The 17,338-nt window shown below is 43.6% G+C and overlaps 1 protein-coding gene across 1 annotated transcript in view; it reads right to left on the bottom strand.

The window, feature by feature from the left end:
- LOC108571281 (5-hydroxytryptamine receptor 2B-like) overlaps positions 1-17,135 on the bottom strand; it is a 33,721-nt gene extending 16,586 nt beyond the window's left edge. Inside the window, exons 1-2 of the mRNA XM_017933282.1 lie at positions 17,018-17,135; positions 7,219-7,352 (exon numbers count right to left, since the gene is read on the bottom strand). Of these exons, the coding sequence (XP_017788771.1) occupies positions 7,219-7,352; positions 17,018-17,135 (252 nt within the window). The remainder of the gene's footprint in view (positions 1-7,218; positions 7,353-17,017) is intronic.
- Between the last annotated feature and the right edge of the window lie 203 nt (positions 17,136-17,338).

The following is a 17,338-nucleotide window of genomic DNA, read 5'->3' as shown; positions in this document are numbered from 1 at the left end:
CTCCTTTACTTTACTAATTTTTACCATGTTTCTTTTCTCTCTACTATTTTTTCTTTTTTTTTGTCTACTATACAGAGTATCCTTGTGTGAACGTCAACGTTCCTTCTTTTGATCTGCATACGGTCGTCGTGTTGAAGAGAGATATTTTTCCAGCACGGAAAATACTTTGGGTTCTCGTCGAGATTGCACACACACGTTTCGGGTGGAAATTGATCGTATGAAACGATGGCATTCGTCGCGGAAGGAATATAAATTACGCGAGATATTCGATTAAATTTCTGCCAAACGAACGAATATTTTCGCCCCCGTGGAAATATCCCGCGTTTTGACGAGCGTTCTCGCGGCAATCTTTACCGCCGTTTCATTGATTACATTCGATTCCACGTCGTTCCACCTTCCACCGTGTTGTCGGCGCGAATATCCGACGTATTTTAAGGGATCGAAAGGACAGGGATCGCCGTGAAGCGGGGGAATAAAGTTGTCGGCCAGGTTGTTCCCGGTGTGTAAAGTTACAAGCTGATTGAATTAATAGATTCGCCCAGTTTCTGGACCGATAAATTTCAATCGTGCGGGCAAATCCTTCCGTAGAAGAGCACCGGCTATTTCATATCGCCGAGGATAAAATTAATCTTTGTCACGTGGAATTGATTCGTGCGATTTGTAACGTTGTAATGATAACGTACGCAACGATTTAGATCTCCTCGATCACATATCCAGATGGGGAATACCCTCGAAATTTTCCATCGAAACGACCGGCGAGATTTGACGTGTTCTGATTTTTTTTTTTCTCTCGCGACTTTAATTTCCATCCCGTCCGAATGTTAATATCCTACATCCATCACGGGCTTGGAAACGAAAAAAAATAAATGGCCCACCGTGCGGATTAATTCGAGATAAAGGGATAAAAAGGGGTCGTGGCTGTAAATCGCAACAGATTATGATATTAGCCAGAATTATGCTCGCGAGAGACAGAGACAGAAAGAGAGGGAGGGAGGGAGAGAGAGAGAGAGAGAGAGAGAGAGAGAGAGAGAGAGAGAGAAGTCAACGGGATGAACGGAAGGAATTCAAAAATGAGAAAGAATGGAGTCGGAAAAGCGTGAGGAAGATAAAGTGTGCGAAGAGAATAAAATTCTCTCCCAGTGGGATGGAAAAAAGAACAGAGAAAGAGAGAGAGAGAGAAAAAGGAACGAAAGGGAGTTAAAAAAAAGTGGAAGATAGTAGCGGGACAAAGATAAAAGGAAAACGCGAAGGAAATGGGAAGGAAGCGAAAAGAATTTGTCTAAGGTGGGGTGTGGGGGGGCAGAGAAGAGAAATCAGCAAGAGGAAGGAATTTAAAAAAGATAGACCGAGCCACGCGTGATAAAAAGGAAACTGTAGGTAAGTTTCTAGTGTGGAATCTCGGCCAGAAAACTACAGGGTTATTCGATACGAGCGAATGAACAATAAAAGTTCGGGAAACTGTGAAATTAAATTTAAGAGCGAATGGAATATTATAGATACACGTTCATTTCTAAAACCGTTTCCACCGAATATTTCTTGCCGCTGTGCACTTTATACAACTTCAATAGCCATTTCATGATATTCTTAGTCGTGTAATTCAAATATGCAAATGCTCTTGGGGGAAAGTTTTCCATTACGATAAAAAAAAGGAAAGGAAAAAGTGAAGGAATTCAGAATGACTGATGCTTTTTAATATATTTTTTCACGATAAATTCTGGGAACTTTTAAAGGTGACGTATGCTGGAGGCGCGAAAACGATAATATCGAAAGAGACCGCTTAAAGACCGAGCTGTCGTGGGAAATAAAAATGCGAGGGGTAACAAGCGTACATCGTAGATCTTGGCCGGCGATTTGTCTCTATTGATTTTTGATGTATCGCGGTAACTGGATCGGCAAGGTACGCTTCCAATCAAGTCTATCCCCCATAAAATCAATCATCAATATTGACAGGAGCGTTGTTTAAATATCGGACGAATGATCAACCGTGAAAATCTGTCGATTCCAGCCCACTGAATCTGACGTGATGCTTTTTTTTTTTCTTCAAATACCGTGCCAATCTTTATCCCAGACGAACGAGACTGCTGCTGCATCGTTCGATCGACGTTAGAAAGCCGGTCAGCACATTTTTCTTCCCTTTCAGAAGACAAACTGGACCGGTTTTCCTTTGAGACTAAACGGACCGACAAGCGATCCTGTATAAAGAGATCCTGATCGTCGATCGCTCTCTAGACGGTACAGTGAAACGAAACAGGATGTCGTTCGATAAATTTCGAAATAAATCGCGAAAACTTACTGCTACGAACCTTCATCATACACTGTCGCCTTCCTCTTACGTAGTGCTGCTATATTTATTCGAAAAGTTGCGTAAATTCTGGCTTGTATCGCGATAGAGGTAAATAGAAGTAGACGTTTGGGAGGCAGTAGTATAACCATAAAAATACTGCGCCAGTCTCGAGAAACTGATAAATTGTCTAATATTTTCAGCTGTACGGTACAAGTTACTATCGCACTTGTTAGGAAATTGAAGGAACCTAAGCAGAAATCATGTAGAACGTACTAGTTTCTATGAAAAAATGAGAAATCAGTAGTACAACCGTACGGTATCGACGACAGACACTCCTATATACTTAATATCAATTCAAAAATTAACACATCGAATCTAAAAGTTCAGTGACAATGTATCACAAGTGAAAATCTTCAAAAATTATGCTACAAAATCATGCTACGTGTTTTCCCCGAATACTTTCGTCACGACTGCCAATAAATCGACCGGCGATTCTTCGTATCTCGCGAAGATTTAATACTGCATTCCTAGGAGACATTCGGCGCGGGTATTCTCTATGAAATTCGAGCGGAACAGCGTCGCCCTAAGTGGAGTAACAATAAAACGGGCCGCGTCTGTAGGTATGCGACGCAACGCGCCAGGAATTCGCGGACGCTGAATTCCTCGTGTAACCGAACGCGGCTCGCATTGTTGCGCGGAAAAACGATCGGGCAACCGCTGGATGCTCGACACCCGGCCTGACCGGCCCAGCTTTCCAATTACATTACCGCAGAGAGGCTGGAGAGGAAGCTGCAACGACCGCCGAGAGAAAAGACGGCGCGAAAGAAACGGCGCGATAGAAAAGTGCCGAGGAAAAAGAAAGGGAGAGAGAGAGAGAGAGAGTGGTGAAGAGGTGAAGAAGTAGCGGAAGAGGAAAGTTGGCTGCTTTTCCACGCCATGTGCTTTAAACGCGGCCTCAGTGTTCCCACGAGCAACGGAGAATGGAAAATTGAAGCCGATACGATTATTCTGTCTGTTGTTTGACGCTGTACACATAGACCAAGAAACAAAGTAGCGTGAAACAGGGGGAGGGTTATAATGCGTACGAATGGCGAATTACCTCGAGTGCCAATGACGTGGAAAGAGAGGAAGTTGGTCGATGCAAAGGTAAATGGACGAAAAACGATTAAGAAAGCAAGTGCTTTAGACCAGTGGTATATTTAATTCAAGGGAAAAGCAATTCTGATTATATTCTAGATTCCAATTTGCCAATTTGTTAAATTTTCAATTACTTTACATTCCGTTTCTCTCTACACTCTAGAAATGTGAAGCAATCGAAACAGACCAAAGAAACTCAATCCCGTATATAGCAAAGAATACTTTTATTTGCTTGATTAAATTCTTATTTCCACTTACTGTCGCGGATCGACGATAGTCTATACACCGTAGATTATGCTGAAGAAAAGTTTCCGAATGGAGATCGAACAGAGGATGCTGAAGACAGAGAAGGGCGGAGTCGAGGCAGGCGGTTCGGCCTAATTAGGCGGTTCCAGGATTCGGTGGCACGCGCAGAAACAGGAAATTGTTCAGACAGCGTTTCCACCTCTTGAAAAGCAGTTACAGATACTTGCTCGCTGAACCTTTGACTAACTTCCTGCGCCTGTAACGAGCCGCCGCCGTCGTCGTCAAAGCTCTCCAAAAACATTTAATGCTCGCGTCTGTTCCGCGGCTGGTGCTTGTACCCGTTCAAACGCGGCTAGATACCGACACGTTGCCTATGAAAAGTCGTCAGTGGTTCTCAATTCGAAATAAGCTAATCTCTCTTCGTGAACGTTTAAATCGTGGAAAATCAAGCTTTTATGCGTCGAAACCAGAAAATTGCACAGAGGAGGGGAAACTTGAATGTTCCGAAGAAGACGTCTACGGTCGTTTCTTAAGAAGGTTTCTCGGCTCTCTTACGAGATATATTGCCGAATTTTGCCCGGTTTCAAACAAGCCAAAAGCTGAGTATCACTATTATACTTGTTCACTGTGCACGTAAACGCGGGGCAGAGGCAAGAATGCACGTCAGAATGCAGGGCGAAACGCGTTAAAGGTGGTGCTTGGCGGTAAGAAGAGCGTGAATTTCAGCAAACGTCGGCTTAACCCGCGCCGACTTAACACCGCCAAAGCCGGTAACAGTCAAGGAGTTGTATGTAAATCATCCCGGAGCGTTGAACGCGGCCTATAATTCTAAGACAATAACGGGAACAGAGGGGGCTTCTTTGCCTAATGAGAAGCTGCTTGTTGCGCCGTCTAACCGTGTGGCTCTTACATCCGTCACGAGTATTACGGAATGAGAAATTGCTCGAAGATTGAGATCGAGTGGCTTCACTTCGGGGGATTACACGCCTTGGAATTTCTCCGATACGTCTTCCCTCTGATGGACAAATACAAGCAACTTGCACCGGCTGGAATACACCGTTACACTTAAATGAATAAATAAATTCTGCACCGAGTATTTTCAACTAAAGAAAAATCTGAATGATCAATCTTTCAATGTCCTTCGTGAAACGAGTAAATAAAATACCAGCAGAATACGTCCGATGAGGAAAGAAAGAGAGAAACAAATCGTTCTTTCCTCTTCGAGAATATTCTTAAGATCAACTTCTGAAAGTCCTTTTGTGAAAGACCAAACAGAATACTAATTGAACACGGTCACCGAAGAAGAAAGCAACTGTGCTATATCACGTAAAAAAAGAATACCAAAAATCAGCTCTTAGAAGTCTTTCGTAAGACAGCAAGTAGGACACCAATTAAACATGTTCGATCTAAACAAAGCCAATTAATTCTTTTTGCTGTATATGAGACGGCGAAAGTTAACCCTCGAGAGATCTTTCTAAAGGTAAAATAATAAAAAGAAAGTTCCTTCAGAAATTTCGTCCTAATGCCAGAGCCTAAGGCTCTAGTATTCTACTAGACCGCCTAAGGTCGTTATTTACCCCGTGAATTCTTCACGAATTCCTGTGCCGCCCAGTTTCGTGTGTTTCTACTATTTTCCGTCTGTTTCTAGTAAACGTAATGAAACCACAATGTAAAGCTTCCAAGCCTACACACACAGACTCGTTCTGGAGGCCGTAGTACAGACACATTCACATAGAACGAGACCAGCCAGAGGTTGGATTTTCGCGAAACCCTCAAATAGGGACGCCCTCGGCACAATGAAGTTTGTAAAAGAAAACAAAACAGAGTCGACCCTGACCGCTCCTATGCTCCATGAATTCATTGAAATTAGAGGCACGGGTATTATTCTATTCTGGTGGAAATACACTGGCAACAGCCCCGGCTACGAGATTATAATCCTCGATTTATGTCAGACATTTTTACGTCCAACGGACATATACGTCGTAATACATACATTCTGGGAGAGAAAATGTGCACAGACACTTTGATATTTTTCCAATTATTCTCCGAACAATGACTAATTACGCTGCCTTACAGTCAACTTCAGAGTTGAGGCTTTTGAAAAGGATCTGCTTGGCAGAAAGTTAGATTTTTCTCCAAAGCTGCGCTTTTAATGTTAACAATACCAATTTTTCTATTTGCATTCTATCGAACCTGATCCAATTTTCTTATCTTCGTTTTGTCCACTTGGAGTCTCCGTGACCGGTTATTGGTTGCATCCCTTGAGGACTTTGCTCGAAAACTTTGATCATATCACGCGAGGCTCTGAACAATGGAAAAACGGGGGGAGGACGAGCAAAATATTCTGGCGGCGTGTAAGCGATTGTGTAAGTTACCGGGTAATCGCCTTAGCGAACTTCGAAACGGTAATTAATTCCCAAAGAACGACGCCGTAACGAGCTTCTTACATAACGAGTAGTCCGTTTTAATTATACATCATCGCCTCAGGAAGAGAAAGAGAGAAAGACGGAGAGAGAGGGAGAGAGGTACGAAGAAGGGGTCCTACGACGACGAACTCTCTAAGATTTCGCGAATCCATCGGAATACATTAAAGCGAAACAATCCGCCGGCACTTCCGGAGTGAACGAATGAAATTGAAATTGAATCTCCGTCCGGGCGGGTTGAAAACACCGTCCACCTCCGAGTTCCTACGATTATCATTATCACAGTCGTCGAAGTACTTCGTTTCACGAGCGACAAGCTCCCTTAAACTTCCCCAAAACTTCACTCTTCTGCTTCAAGTACTCTTGCTACTCTCTCTCTCTCTTATCTTTTCTGCCTTTTTCACGCTTGTCGATTACGAATGCGAGAATAGAACGTTAGATAACGCTGTAGCTTCCATCGGGTAAAATAGAGTCGAAAGTTTATTCTGCATTAGTTAAAAATTATTAAATAAAAAATTTCCATGCAATTTTATTTAATTCTCTACAAGAAAAAAAATTTCAAGAAACGTAGGCAAATGATATTTGAACATTGCAAAGTGAAGAGAACCAAAGAGAAAGCGATCGTTGTTAGTCGACTTCGAACGGTTACGTTTCCGCTGAGGTTTAGAAACTGTATAATTATAGCAACCCCATAAATGACCACCAAAATGGTGGTTAGCATTAACGAACATAACGTTTGTGTATAGGAAAGTACGTCTCTTATCGGTGCAGGCTCAGATACGGGATCCACCGTGCTCGTGGAAATGAATCCGTTTAATTACGCGTCGCTTGGCTGGTCGAGATTCATGGTAACCGAATTTTCGGCGAATTTCTGAAAAATTCTAGCCACATTGTTCCACCGGGGAAAAAGAGATTAAACAAACGTCTCGTTTTATCTTCTCTGGTTTTTCGGAGATGAAAAACTTCCATCGACGTAATTGGTACGAAATTTTACATATTCGTGAATAATTTGTCGAATATGTAGGCGAAATTGTTGTAAAATATTTCGTGGGAGTTTGGAGAAACAGGTTCGAGATGGTTTTGATAGTTATGGAGGGTGGCGACTAATAGACACGTAGAATGGCGTACCTCATAAACTGCTCCGAAAGGCATGACCAGGCAGGCGACCATAAGATCCGCCACGGCCAAACTGACGATCAAATAATTCGCCACTGACTGCAGGTTCCGCTCGTGCAGGATCGCTGCAATCACGAACAGGTTCCCTGCAACAGAAATGTCCAGCTTGTGTCACAGAAATTCGCATATTCGATAAAAGTTACCTGAAATTCTTAACCCCTTCGTTATACGGTTTCCTTCATAATTGTATATTAAAATATTTAAATTGCCCGACCAATTAATCGAGGTACGATAAATTCAGCAAATTATTGCTCAGTTTGGTCAAGCTTGCTCCTTTCCTCTGCAATTGCAAAACAGCAAGAGGAATACCGTTACTGAGCAATTAAAGGGTTAGTCAAAGGGTTAACGTCGCAAGGAAAAGGAACGACTTAAGCTCTTGAGTCCAATCAAAAGTCTGTTATAAAGTGCTCTTGAAACATTTCACCCACAATTTGATCAGCGTGGAAAAGAGGCGTCGTTATCACGTTCGCTTATCTGCACGATTTCGAGCTTCGAGGCGGTTCGCGAAAACTTTTCTAGGCTCGTAGAGGGCCGACGCTTTAATCATAGATCCGGTTAGTTGCGCGCGGTCCTCCAGGTCCGCGTAAATAATTCATAAGCTGATTATGAAGGATTCCCGAAGAGAACTAGGGCCGGACGATTCCGTTCTACTTTCGTGAAATTCCGTGTATTACTCGCTCGAATTAATAATTCCTAACGAAGGACATGGCACTTTCGCCCCTTCTACACTATGTCAGGGACCAGATACTTGTCATAAATCAGGCAGTCTCATTCACCGTTAACCCTTTAACAATGTACTGAAACTGACGGAGTTATGATCACAATTAGCAGCGATTGTTAAGAATGTGTTAAAAACTTTATATCTTCTTGTGTGCTCGAAATTATTTGAATTTACCACATTAGGTACGAAGTATGTAATTTAAAAAATTTGTAATATTAAGTATCCAAGTCTTCTCGTATTACACTGACAATGAGAAAGGATCTTAACGTGACCGTTTTCCAGATACAATAAAATCTTAAACGGTCAAACTTTTCCCATAGATACATACATCTGACGATTCAATTGATCTCAGAGCGAAACTTCAATAGTAGACTTCAATTTCCTGTCAACTTCACCGAGCTTCCTCAACCTATACCCACCTCCATTCGCAAACACCTACTATCCACAATTTCACCTAATTATCCCCCGTCCATTTGCTAAGGTATTGGTAGTTGCTTTCGTTCGTCCGTAAACGAGGGACATTCGACCAAGGTCCGTGTCCCTAATTAGTCCTTCGACGCTGTCGTCGCTTTGAAGGCTCAGCAAACGTTTTGACAATCGAGTAATCAGGTTTATTCGTCCGCTAGGTATACTATCCTCTAAACGAGACGAATCCCCTATCCTATCATCCTCTCTCCCACTCTCTCACTCTCTAAAAACGATTCCATTCGTCGATTTTACTCTCGAGATCGAATCGAACGAGCCAACAATTAACGCAGTCGAGAGTGCACGACAAATAACACGTCACGGACGTTCATTCGATATGAAAACCTACTTCCTGTTCCAATATTTCCATCAGAAAATTCTCAAATTCGCATGTGACTATTCCGTTAATTCGCGCGACAATCGACTTTTCTACGGAACACTTTAATTCCATGATAAATTTAAAATCGCCACGCTCCTCGTCCCGATGGCTTAGCACGCGATTAACGCGTACAATTTCTAACCGATCGATCTTTAATTCCGTGTCGGAGCACGTGCGACACCGGCAGCGATTTACGCGCGAGAATTCGTCAGTGTTTATAATTTATCGCGCGTCCAGGCCGCACCCCCGACGTTCACCAAAGCCGATACCCGGACGCGTCCAGCCGCACACGCGGCCGCGCAAGTTAAATTGGTTTCTACGTGGTTTAAATCAATGTTGAAATTAACGGGCAGCCACGTTACAGGCGTCACGGTCACGTTAAACGATCTTCTACTCCATTTAAAATTAGCTAACGACGCGAACCGATGAAATTTTTATCCCACTTCCAATCTACGTTGTTTCTTCTCTATAAAAGAAACCATTTCTCAAGTAGACGAATAAGAAGAAGAAGGAGAAAATTAAATAGAAAAAGGTTTCTTCGAATCAAAATCTACACCCGAGGGATCGAGGCAACTTCGTCGTTTGAATAAATAAACGAATACACCTTCTCACGGCCCACTCTCGTGGCTCAAATAACAATGCGCAAGGTATTTGAAATCCTGTTTACGATCGGTGAATTCTTTTTTCCTTTTTTCCCCTCCGTGGACATAAAGCCAACAGATGCACGGGTGTAAATCACGGGTGAGAACCATCAGTCGGTGGCACACGCGTGCACCGGAAAAATCGCGTTCGATCGCCAAAGGGGGACCGGAAGTGGTGTTTTTTTTTACCCCCCCTATGCCAGGCTCGTCGACTTTGCTTACTAAATCGTTTGAGTGCCGGCAATCGTGCGTCACGAGCGTTTTACTGCCCTGTAAACTCGACGAGCATAGCCAGGAATAAATGAACGGTGCTCCGCGAGGCGTTTTTTTCGAATTAGAGGCTCGCGCGTTTCTCTTTATTTGCCTCGGTGGACGATTTTTCGAAATTGTTCTTCCGCCCGCGGCCGGGAAGAACGATTCCGCGTAAACTGTGGCTTTAGCCGGATTACAGTTAGAAGGTTTATACTTTTAAGGTCACCTTCGGATCGGTAAAAGGTCGGAAGATAGGTGGAAAGAGGTGTTTTAAGGATACTGGCTCGACCTCAAAATCGTTAATTAACGTACAAGTCATCTGAAGGCTTTGAGAGTTGCGTTTCAACGTCTTGAAAAGTTACAGAGTCGATTAAAAAGCTTCCCGCGTTTCGTTTGAAGAATGCAAAATAAATTCTGGATCATTTGAGAATTATTCAAGGTATGTCAAAGGTATTTAAATGTTTTCAATTGCTCGCACAAGTATTTGAATATTTTCAATTTCTGTGAAGAGCGACGAATCGTGAGATTTCTTTCGTTTCGTCGCTTAATGAGAGGGACCTCTCCTTTGGAATTAATCACGGTTCATCAGCGATGTACGCGTCAAGGAACACCGTTAATCGTGATATTAATCCTGCAACCAGGAATTTCAAAAGCCTCCCGTCCAATAAATTGGGTGTGAACTACCCGTCCAAATGCACGTTCCATCTTTCATTCCTTCGCATTCATATCTAATGACAGCTTTCTACTCCGCAGCTTCTTCCATTTAGCAAGAATCCAGTCGGTTCGTTACGGGCATTGAACCACGTTGGTCGTTAAACGTGGCCAGGACGTTTTATTATAAATGAATAGACGACAACACAGGGACAATTTCCACGCGCTCGAATAGAAAATGCGTGACGTGAAAGCGTTCCTCGTTTGTGCACACACACACACACACACACACTTATAGGTATATTACGCTACAGCTTAAGCGAGATGTTTCTGTTTCTGCTTTCAAGGCGAACTACGTGAACGCGAGAGGAATACGTAAGACCAGCCACCGATGAACAGACTCCTTAAATTATTCAATTTCTCTCCCCGACCGAGTAAGTTTACACGCTTGCGTGCGTGAACGTTTCCGAATCGACGCCAGAGTATCTCTCTAAGAAACCATTTTTTCACCATCCGCTTCTTATCTCTTCGTATTTTCGTACATAAGACAGTCCCGTTGTTCGCGGTTCTATTCGCCAAAGCTCCAAGCTTTATTACAACCCCCCCTCGACTCGAGCCTGTACACGGGAAATAAAATTCAGCGCGGATCAGCACTCGGTGGCTTTTTTCTCCCGCACGGTGATCGTAAAGCTGCGGGAAAAATGATCGAGAAATCGTGAAATTTCCGAGGTGGTGATCGCGGGAATTTCGAAGGGGAGGGATGAAAGTGTACGGAAAACTAGCTGAGAGAATGATGCACGTTGCCGGTTGAAAGTTTGGAATTATTTGTTCGATCGTATCGAACCATAAAAGGTTCTTTAACGTAACTTAATTTAAAATTTCTTCATCTTCTCCTCAAGTTCGGTGAATTTACTCAGCGACTCGAAACTCCCAATCGAGAATGCAAATGACGTCTATCGGTCAACGAAAGCCACAAGACTGCTTCTCGTTTCTTATTCCAACCCGTTGGAATAATTGATCGAAACCATCGTGAAATCGAGTTACAACAGCATCGAAATTACCCGATTCACCGGTACCACGAGATCGAACTGTCATCGCCGATTATACAGGCAATTATTCCGAAACATTGTTCCTAAAATACTGCCTGCAGTAGCCAATGCGATATTTACCGAAGCGTAACACCGGTGGTTACGGGAACAGGGATAAACCGGTGCGCCTGTAGATTAGGAAATTTAATGGGTAATCGTTGGTACATAAAGATCGACGTGACGATCGCGAGCGAAACGAAATCTTCCAGGGAAAATTCTCCGGTCACGTATCCCACGATGAATAAACATTTCCATCCGAGGCATAATAGAAGAAGATTTTCCCCGAGATGAATTCATATGGGCGTAATTACGCGTCGCGCGACAACGCCTAGTCCGCAATGAAAATTCTGACGTCGTTAACGCGGAGCATTTTGCCCGTCGTCAAGCGTCCGTAAAATTACTCTAATTTCGACACGGCCACGGATACCCGCGCAATATTCAACGGGCCGTTAGTTAGCCAGTGAACTGTACTAATAACAGAATTTACAGTCAGACAACTCCTAGAAAGGGCCAGAGAATCCAGTGCCGCGAATGAATATGTATGCCTACTAAACTCTGACAACGTCCCTCTTATAGTCGTACCTGCTAGCCTCCACTCATCCGGACAGAGACTTTTCCTCGCACAGTATAACTATACCTATATTTCACTGTTCCTCTCACGTCAAACACTGAGAACAAGGGAATCACTTTAAATCGGAACACGCTACTCTTGCAAGCAGCAGTACGTGTGTGTGTGTGTGTGTGTGTGTGTGTGTGTGTACAGTCGCAATTTGATTAGGGACGAAGCTGTTAGCTATGCAGACATTACGGTCTTAGGTTGTAAATAACATGGAGGAACTGGTTGGGCCAAGTTTTCGAACGCAACTGGTATTCCAGTTGATTCTGATGTACATAACTCTATTAGACCGATGAAATTCAAATAGGAGGGTGTTGCATTGTGTGTGGTTTGAAATGTGTCGCGGTTGCTCGAGTGAATTGTACCCCGTGAACAACTGAATGAATATTTGCCTACCGTCTATTTTCGTGGTTTTCAAACATTGTTCGTACGAGGGACGATATTTTTTTCTTTTATTTTTTTCTGCGGGAAAAGACAAAAGAGAAAAAAAATGGTCGACGAGATAGTTCAACATGGATCGACGATGCATTTTATTAAAATGAATATCGCAGACGAGAGAGAGGGAGAGAGTGTACGATGTGTTCTGTCGAGCGTTCGTTCGAGACTGCTCTCGCCGGAAACCTACTGTCATATTTATTTCCGGCCGTGTGGCATATTCACTGGCGCGTTACAAGTTTCCTACAAGCACAGGATATATAGCCAGATTGAAGTAGGTGAATTCTCGCTGTTTTCTTCCGCAGAAAATCTTCGAGAACGTCTTAAATAAACGTTCTGAGAAAAGATCTTCTTCTTCTTCTCCCTTTGTCTTTCAACTTCGACCTTTCTCTATCGCGAATACTTGTGCAAGTACGTCGAATTCTTTGGCGGCAAGACTCATGGGTTTTCGTGTAATTTCTTTGCTGGCTTTAAAGAATTTCAAGTCCAACGGGGCGGTTCGACCGCTCTAATTAAAGTAGTTGGCGGTTGCGTCCAACTATACCGCAACTCATATTTCCGGGGGAAGAAACTTTCTTTATTCTTTCTCGTTAGTTTCCATCCCCCTGGGGCTTTCGCGATATCCTACACGATCTTCTTTCGTATCGTCCGACTTGTCGTCCGACCGTTCGTTACCATTATCGTTCAGGTGGACTTAAACTGCGTTGAAACATATAGGATGCCCTTTGGTTAACATTCTCCTGCGATTTGTCGAATAAACGATGGACACAGAGACGTTCTTCAAAGGAAGAACATCGACGGACAATCCAAAGATGAAAGGTACCCCAAAGATTAAGCTCTCGAAATAAAGAGGCATCAAAGAATCGTACGAACGAAGATCGAAAATGTAAAGATAAAAATGTCAAAGTACAGCTCCGAAAAATTACCCTGCGAAGATGTAAAAAAGACAGAAAGTTAAGAAAGGAAACAGTTCGAGGGAAAAGAATACCCTGGAAAGTTAAAAAGAACAAAAGAGCCTCTACAGTTGTTAGAAAGTTTCGGAGTGTTAACAAAGAACCCTAAAAAGTAGAGTGAGAGAGTAATAACTCTAGAAAATGAAAGGGACGATAAAGAACATTGTGAAAGGGTCAATTTCAAAAATTACCCTCAGAATGAACTGGCGACTTTGAAAAGACAAATGAAGAAAGTTTAGGGCGCATGTTAATGGTCGAATTAAACGAAAGACGCGGTTTGTATCGTGATGATTCACGACACCGAGGCAGACTTCAATCCTCCACCGTCGAATGATAATACGCGGAGGGATAGCAAGCCAGTATGGCGCGGCATAAAGGTTTACGATCCTTTTCTATACAGCTTAAATAGGCCATTCAGCGTCCAAGACGACTAAACTACCTTCCTTTTACTCGGCCATCGCAGACGTATAGAGGAGACGCGGTCGATATAGAGGGCAGCGCCTATCCTTGCTATCCTTGACGCGAAAAAGACATCCTGCCGTCCTCTGTACATCCTTCTCTCTCTCTCTCTCTCTCTCTCTATATATATATATATATATATATGTGTGTGTGTGTGTGTGTGTGTGTGTGTGTTAAAGGAAGACCGTGATTTCGTCCATATCTGGTCTCTGACTTGGCGAAATCGAATCTGTCGCTTGAAAGCAGAAAAATTCCACGATTTGGATGACTCGAATTCAGGAAGCAGGATGTCCTTTTATTGATACGTACGATAAGTGGCGCTGTAATCCTTCCAACTAGCCGTTAGTGTCATTTCGTGGCTATTATCGTGGCCGAAAGGAACATCTTACATTTTTCAAAAGGATCTTCTTCTCTCCACCCCCATCCACCGTCGATGGGAAAATCAAAATCGAATTTCACTGATAGAAACCCGGCCAGAATTGTACACGAAACCGTAGAAAATTCAGCGATATCGTTTTACCAAATTGCCCCTGATATTTTCATGATAATAAATACGAAGCCCGAGAATATAAAAATGGTGCCCGCTCGATTCGATTATCGAGGTAACGTCCAACCACCGTCGATATCGCGTTTCAATTACGCATCTCCCGTCCAATATTTAGACGATTGTCGGTCGCAAAACAATCCGCTAACGACGAGGCGAATTCGTTCACGAAATGTATTAATTAGATCTACAGGCGAGCCAGTTTCAGCCTTCAGAACGAAACAATCATCGTTGCGCAACACCGAGGGGGAGTAATATTATCGGGCTCGATATCACATCTTTCTTTCATTTTACTTTCATCGCCTCACATATCCGGCACGCTTGCCGGAAACTGCGAGATTCACAAGTGCTAGCAATGTCGACCCCGGTAATTGGGTTTCCAAAGTATTGACCGCAGAGTCCAAGTTCGAAGGTCCGAGCCGGCTTAGTCCACAAATTGGGAAAAACTCGTTAAAATCGAAGGCCGGGCGAATTTGCACCGGTCAGGAGGCTTCATAAGCAGTTTACCGGTCGCTAGTATAGGAGCAGGAGAGGACCATTGGACAAAACGAGGATACAGGAAGTGGGATTTGAAAACAACTCGGCCCATTTCACCATTGAATCGCACATTCTCGTTCGAGGCTCAATTTTGGCCAGCTTCGAAACACCGTTCCCGTCTAATCGAATTCCCCTGTTAATTTTTCTTTCCTCTCGCCCTCGGTCGTTTCGCCACTTCTATCCCCAACGCCAAGATCGTCCCAGAAATTTTCACGTGTAGCAACGGAGACGGGGGAGAAAAAGGAGATTGCAGGAGAAAAGAACATAATTAACAATCTTTTCAAGACGTCCCTAATCTTGTTAGCTATTCTCAGCAATGGAGATATCGTTAAGGATTTCCCTTGGACAAATCCTATTTGCCTTTGAAGCAGCTAGAAATTAAGTAATCTGCATGGTACCTGCAGCTTATCAAACAGATTGTTCGCATGTCGTAAATGGGGGCATGTAATCCAGAGGCAGTCGTTAGCTCGTCTAATCTCGTTACTTCCTTCGACTCGTTATATTATACCGAACCAGTGTCGTCTGCTTCTCCTTCAAGAGGATCGTCTTGGATCTGTGTTCACGCGTAATTGAACCAATTAACGTATCCGCCGTAAAATCAGACTGCTTCCGTTCCAAGGATCCGACGCGATGAACAGGATAGAAATTTGGGAATTTTTCCTGAAAGGTCTATTACTAAAAATTGAACGTCTCTACGATCTTCAGAAAAAGAAAAAAAAAATAGGTAACGTCCAAAAAATTCTATGCAAATTTACTGGATACATCGTTCAAACTCCAAACTGTTTATACAACGAAAAACTCAGAAAAGGCTCTACGTATTACTTTAACGTCTCCGAAAGTGTCAAGGAAGAATAATAAATTTCCTCCGGCGGTTTTTTCAGCCGCATCAGACATGCGTTCGCGGTCCAACGGTCGCCTCATGAAATTCTAATCGAACCATTAACCAGAGGCTGTGCTGATAACCACCACGAACTTATCCCCGGACCATCGAATCTGATATTCCCAGGCGCCACTTTCCAAATCCTTCTCGAGGCCGCGGCGTTTCACGCGCGTGCATGGAGCCGTCACGCGGTTACCCTCCGTCATTCCCGATAATATATTACACGGCGCGGAAACGTGTCGGCTTTAAATTAATCTCCCATTGTAGTTGTGTGCACTGGCGTGTTGCACTGGCGCCCACGGAACTGCAACGACGACAACGGCAACGACACCATTACATCAGCCAACAGAGGAGACAGCCAGTGGGCTGTACACGGTATAATAACCGGAAGGAGGGAGCGATTAATTGAATAGACATATCCAGAGCAATTCACCGGAGCCGCAGAATACCGCCTTGGACGGCGGTGTATTTTCGTAAAACGAGTCGAATCGAACCGGAGTAATCGAACACACTCGTACCATGGGCATTTCAATGTGTCCCCGTTTCCACGTCTTAAATCAATCGGCAACGCTAACTTCGAAAGCAGGATAGGGTGGATATATCCGAACGCAATTACGCTCGAGAGTAGGGAAATTCACATACCTACCGGAGAAATGTCACGATTCCTGGATAGATATAAGGAGGGGAGAGACGTCAGATTGCCAATAATGCAAGGAATGAAATGTATCGAAGGAATGTTTGTCACGAGTGATACAGTCTCTTTCCTCGTTCGTCGATGTACAAGATTCGTGGAAAATTCGAAGAATTTTACTTCGGGTTTTCCATCGTAGATAGAAAATTTCGTTAACGAGAATTTCATCTTACGTCGAGTGTGTACAAAATTTTGCACCGTTTAACTTCAAATACTCCCGACTAATCGTCGTTTAAAACTTCGCTGTTTCGTCGAGACACAACTTCCACCCTCATTTTCCGGCTGTCTTTTATTTTTCCAGTGGAGCATTCCTCAGAGGCGGGAGGGGAGGGCCACGAAACAAATAAAACTTTCTCCGAACCGTTCTAACAACCTATCGAATCTCCTCGATGAAGGGGAATCGCGAGATGGGGATGGCGAGAGGGAGCGGAAAACTCACCGACAATAGTGACGAGTATGAGGAGGCCGAGCACCAGAGCCCTGAGGATGATCGAGGCATCGGTGAACACCAGCCCGTCCGTGGACGAGTTTCCAGCCTGGTTCACGTGTTCCTCCATGACGCGCGAGATATATTCTCTGTCCTGGCAGGCTCTTCAATGTCCGTCAGTTATCATCTCCTTAAATAACGTACCATGGTCTGCCGTCACGAGCAGATCCGCAGATATGAATCTTCTGTTCGCTCTGGCGATCTTGGCTGCCAGCAGAGATCCCTCCACGCCGAGTTAATGTCTGTCTATTGTAATTTTAATAGAAATGTCGT

The sequence above is a fragment of the Habropoda laboriosa genome, unplaced genomic scaffold (genome assembly GCF_001263275.1).
Source record: "Habropoda laboriosa isolate 0110345459 unplaced genomic scaffold, ASM126327v1 scaffold57, whole genome shotgun sequence".
NCBI lineage: Eukaryota > Metazoa > Arthropoda > Insecta > Hymenoptera > Apidae > Habropoda > Habropoda laboriosa.
This window is presented reverse-complemented; position numbering and strand designations above follow the sequence as displayed.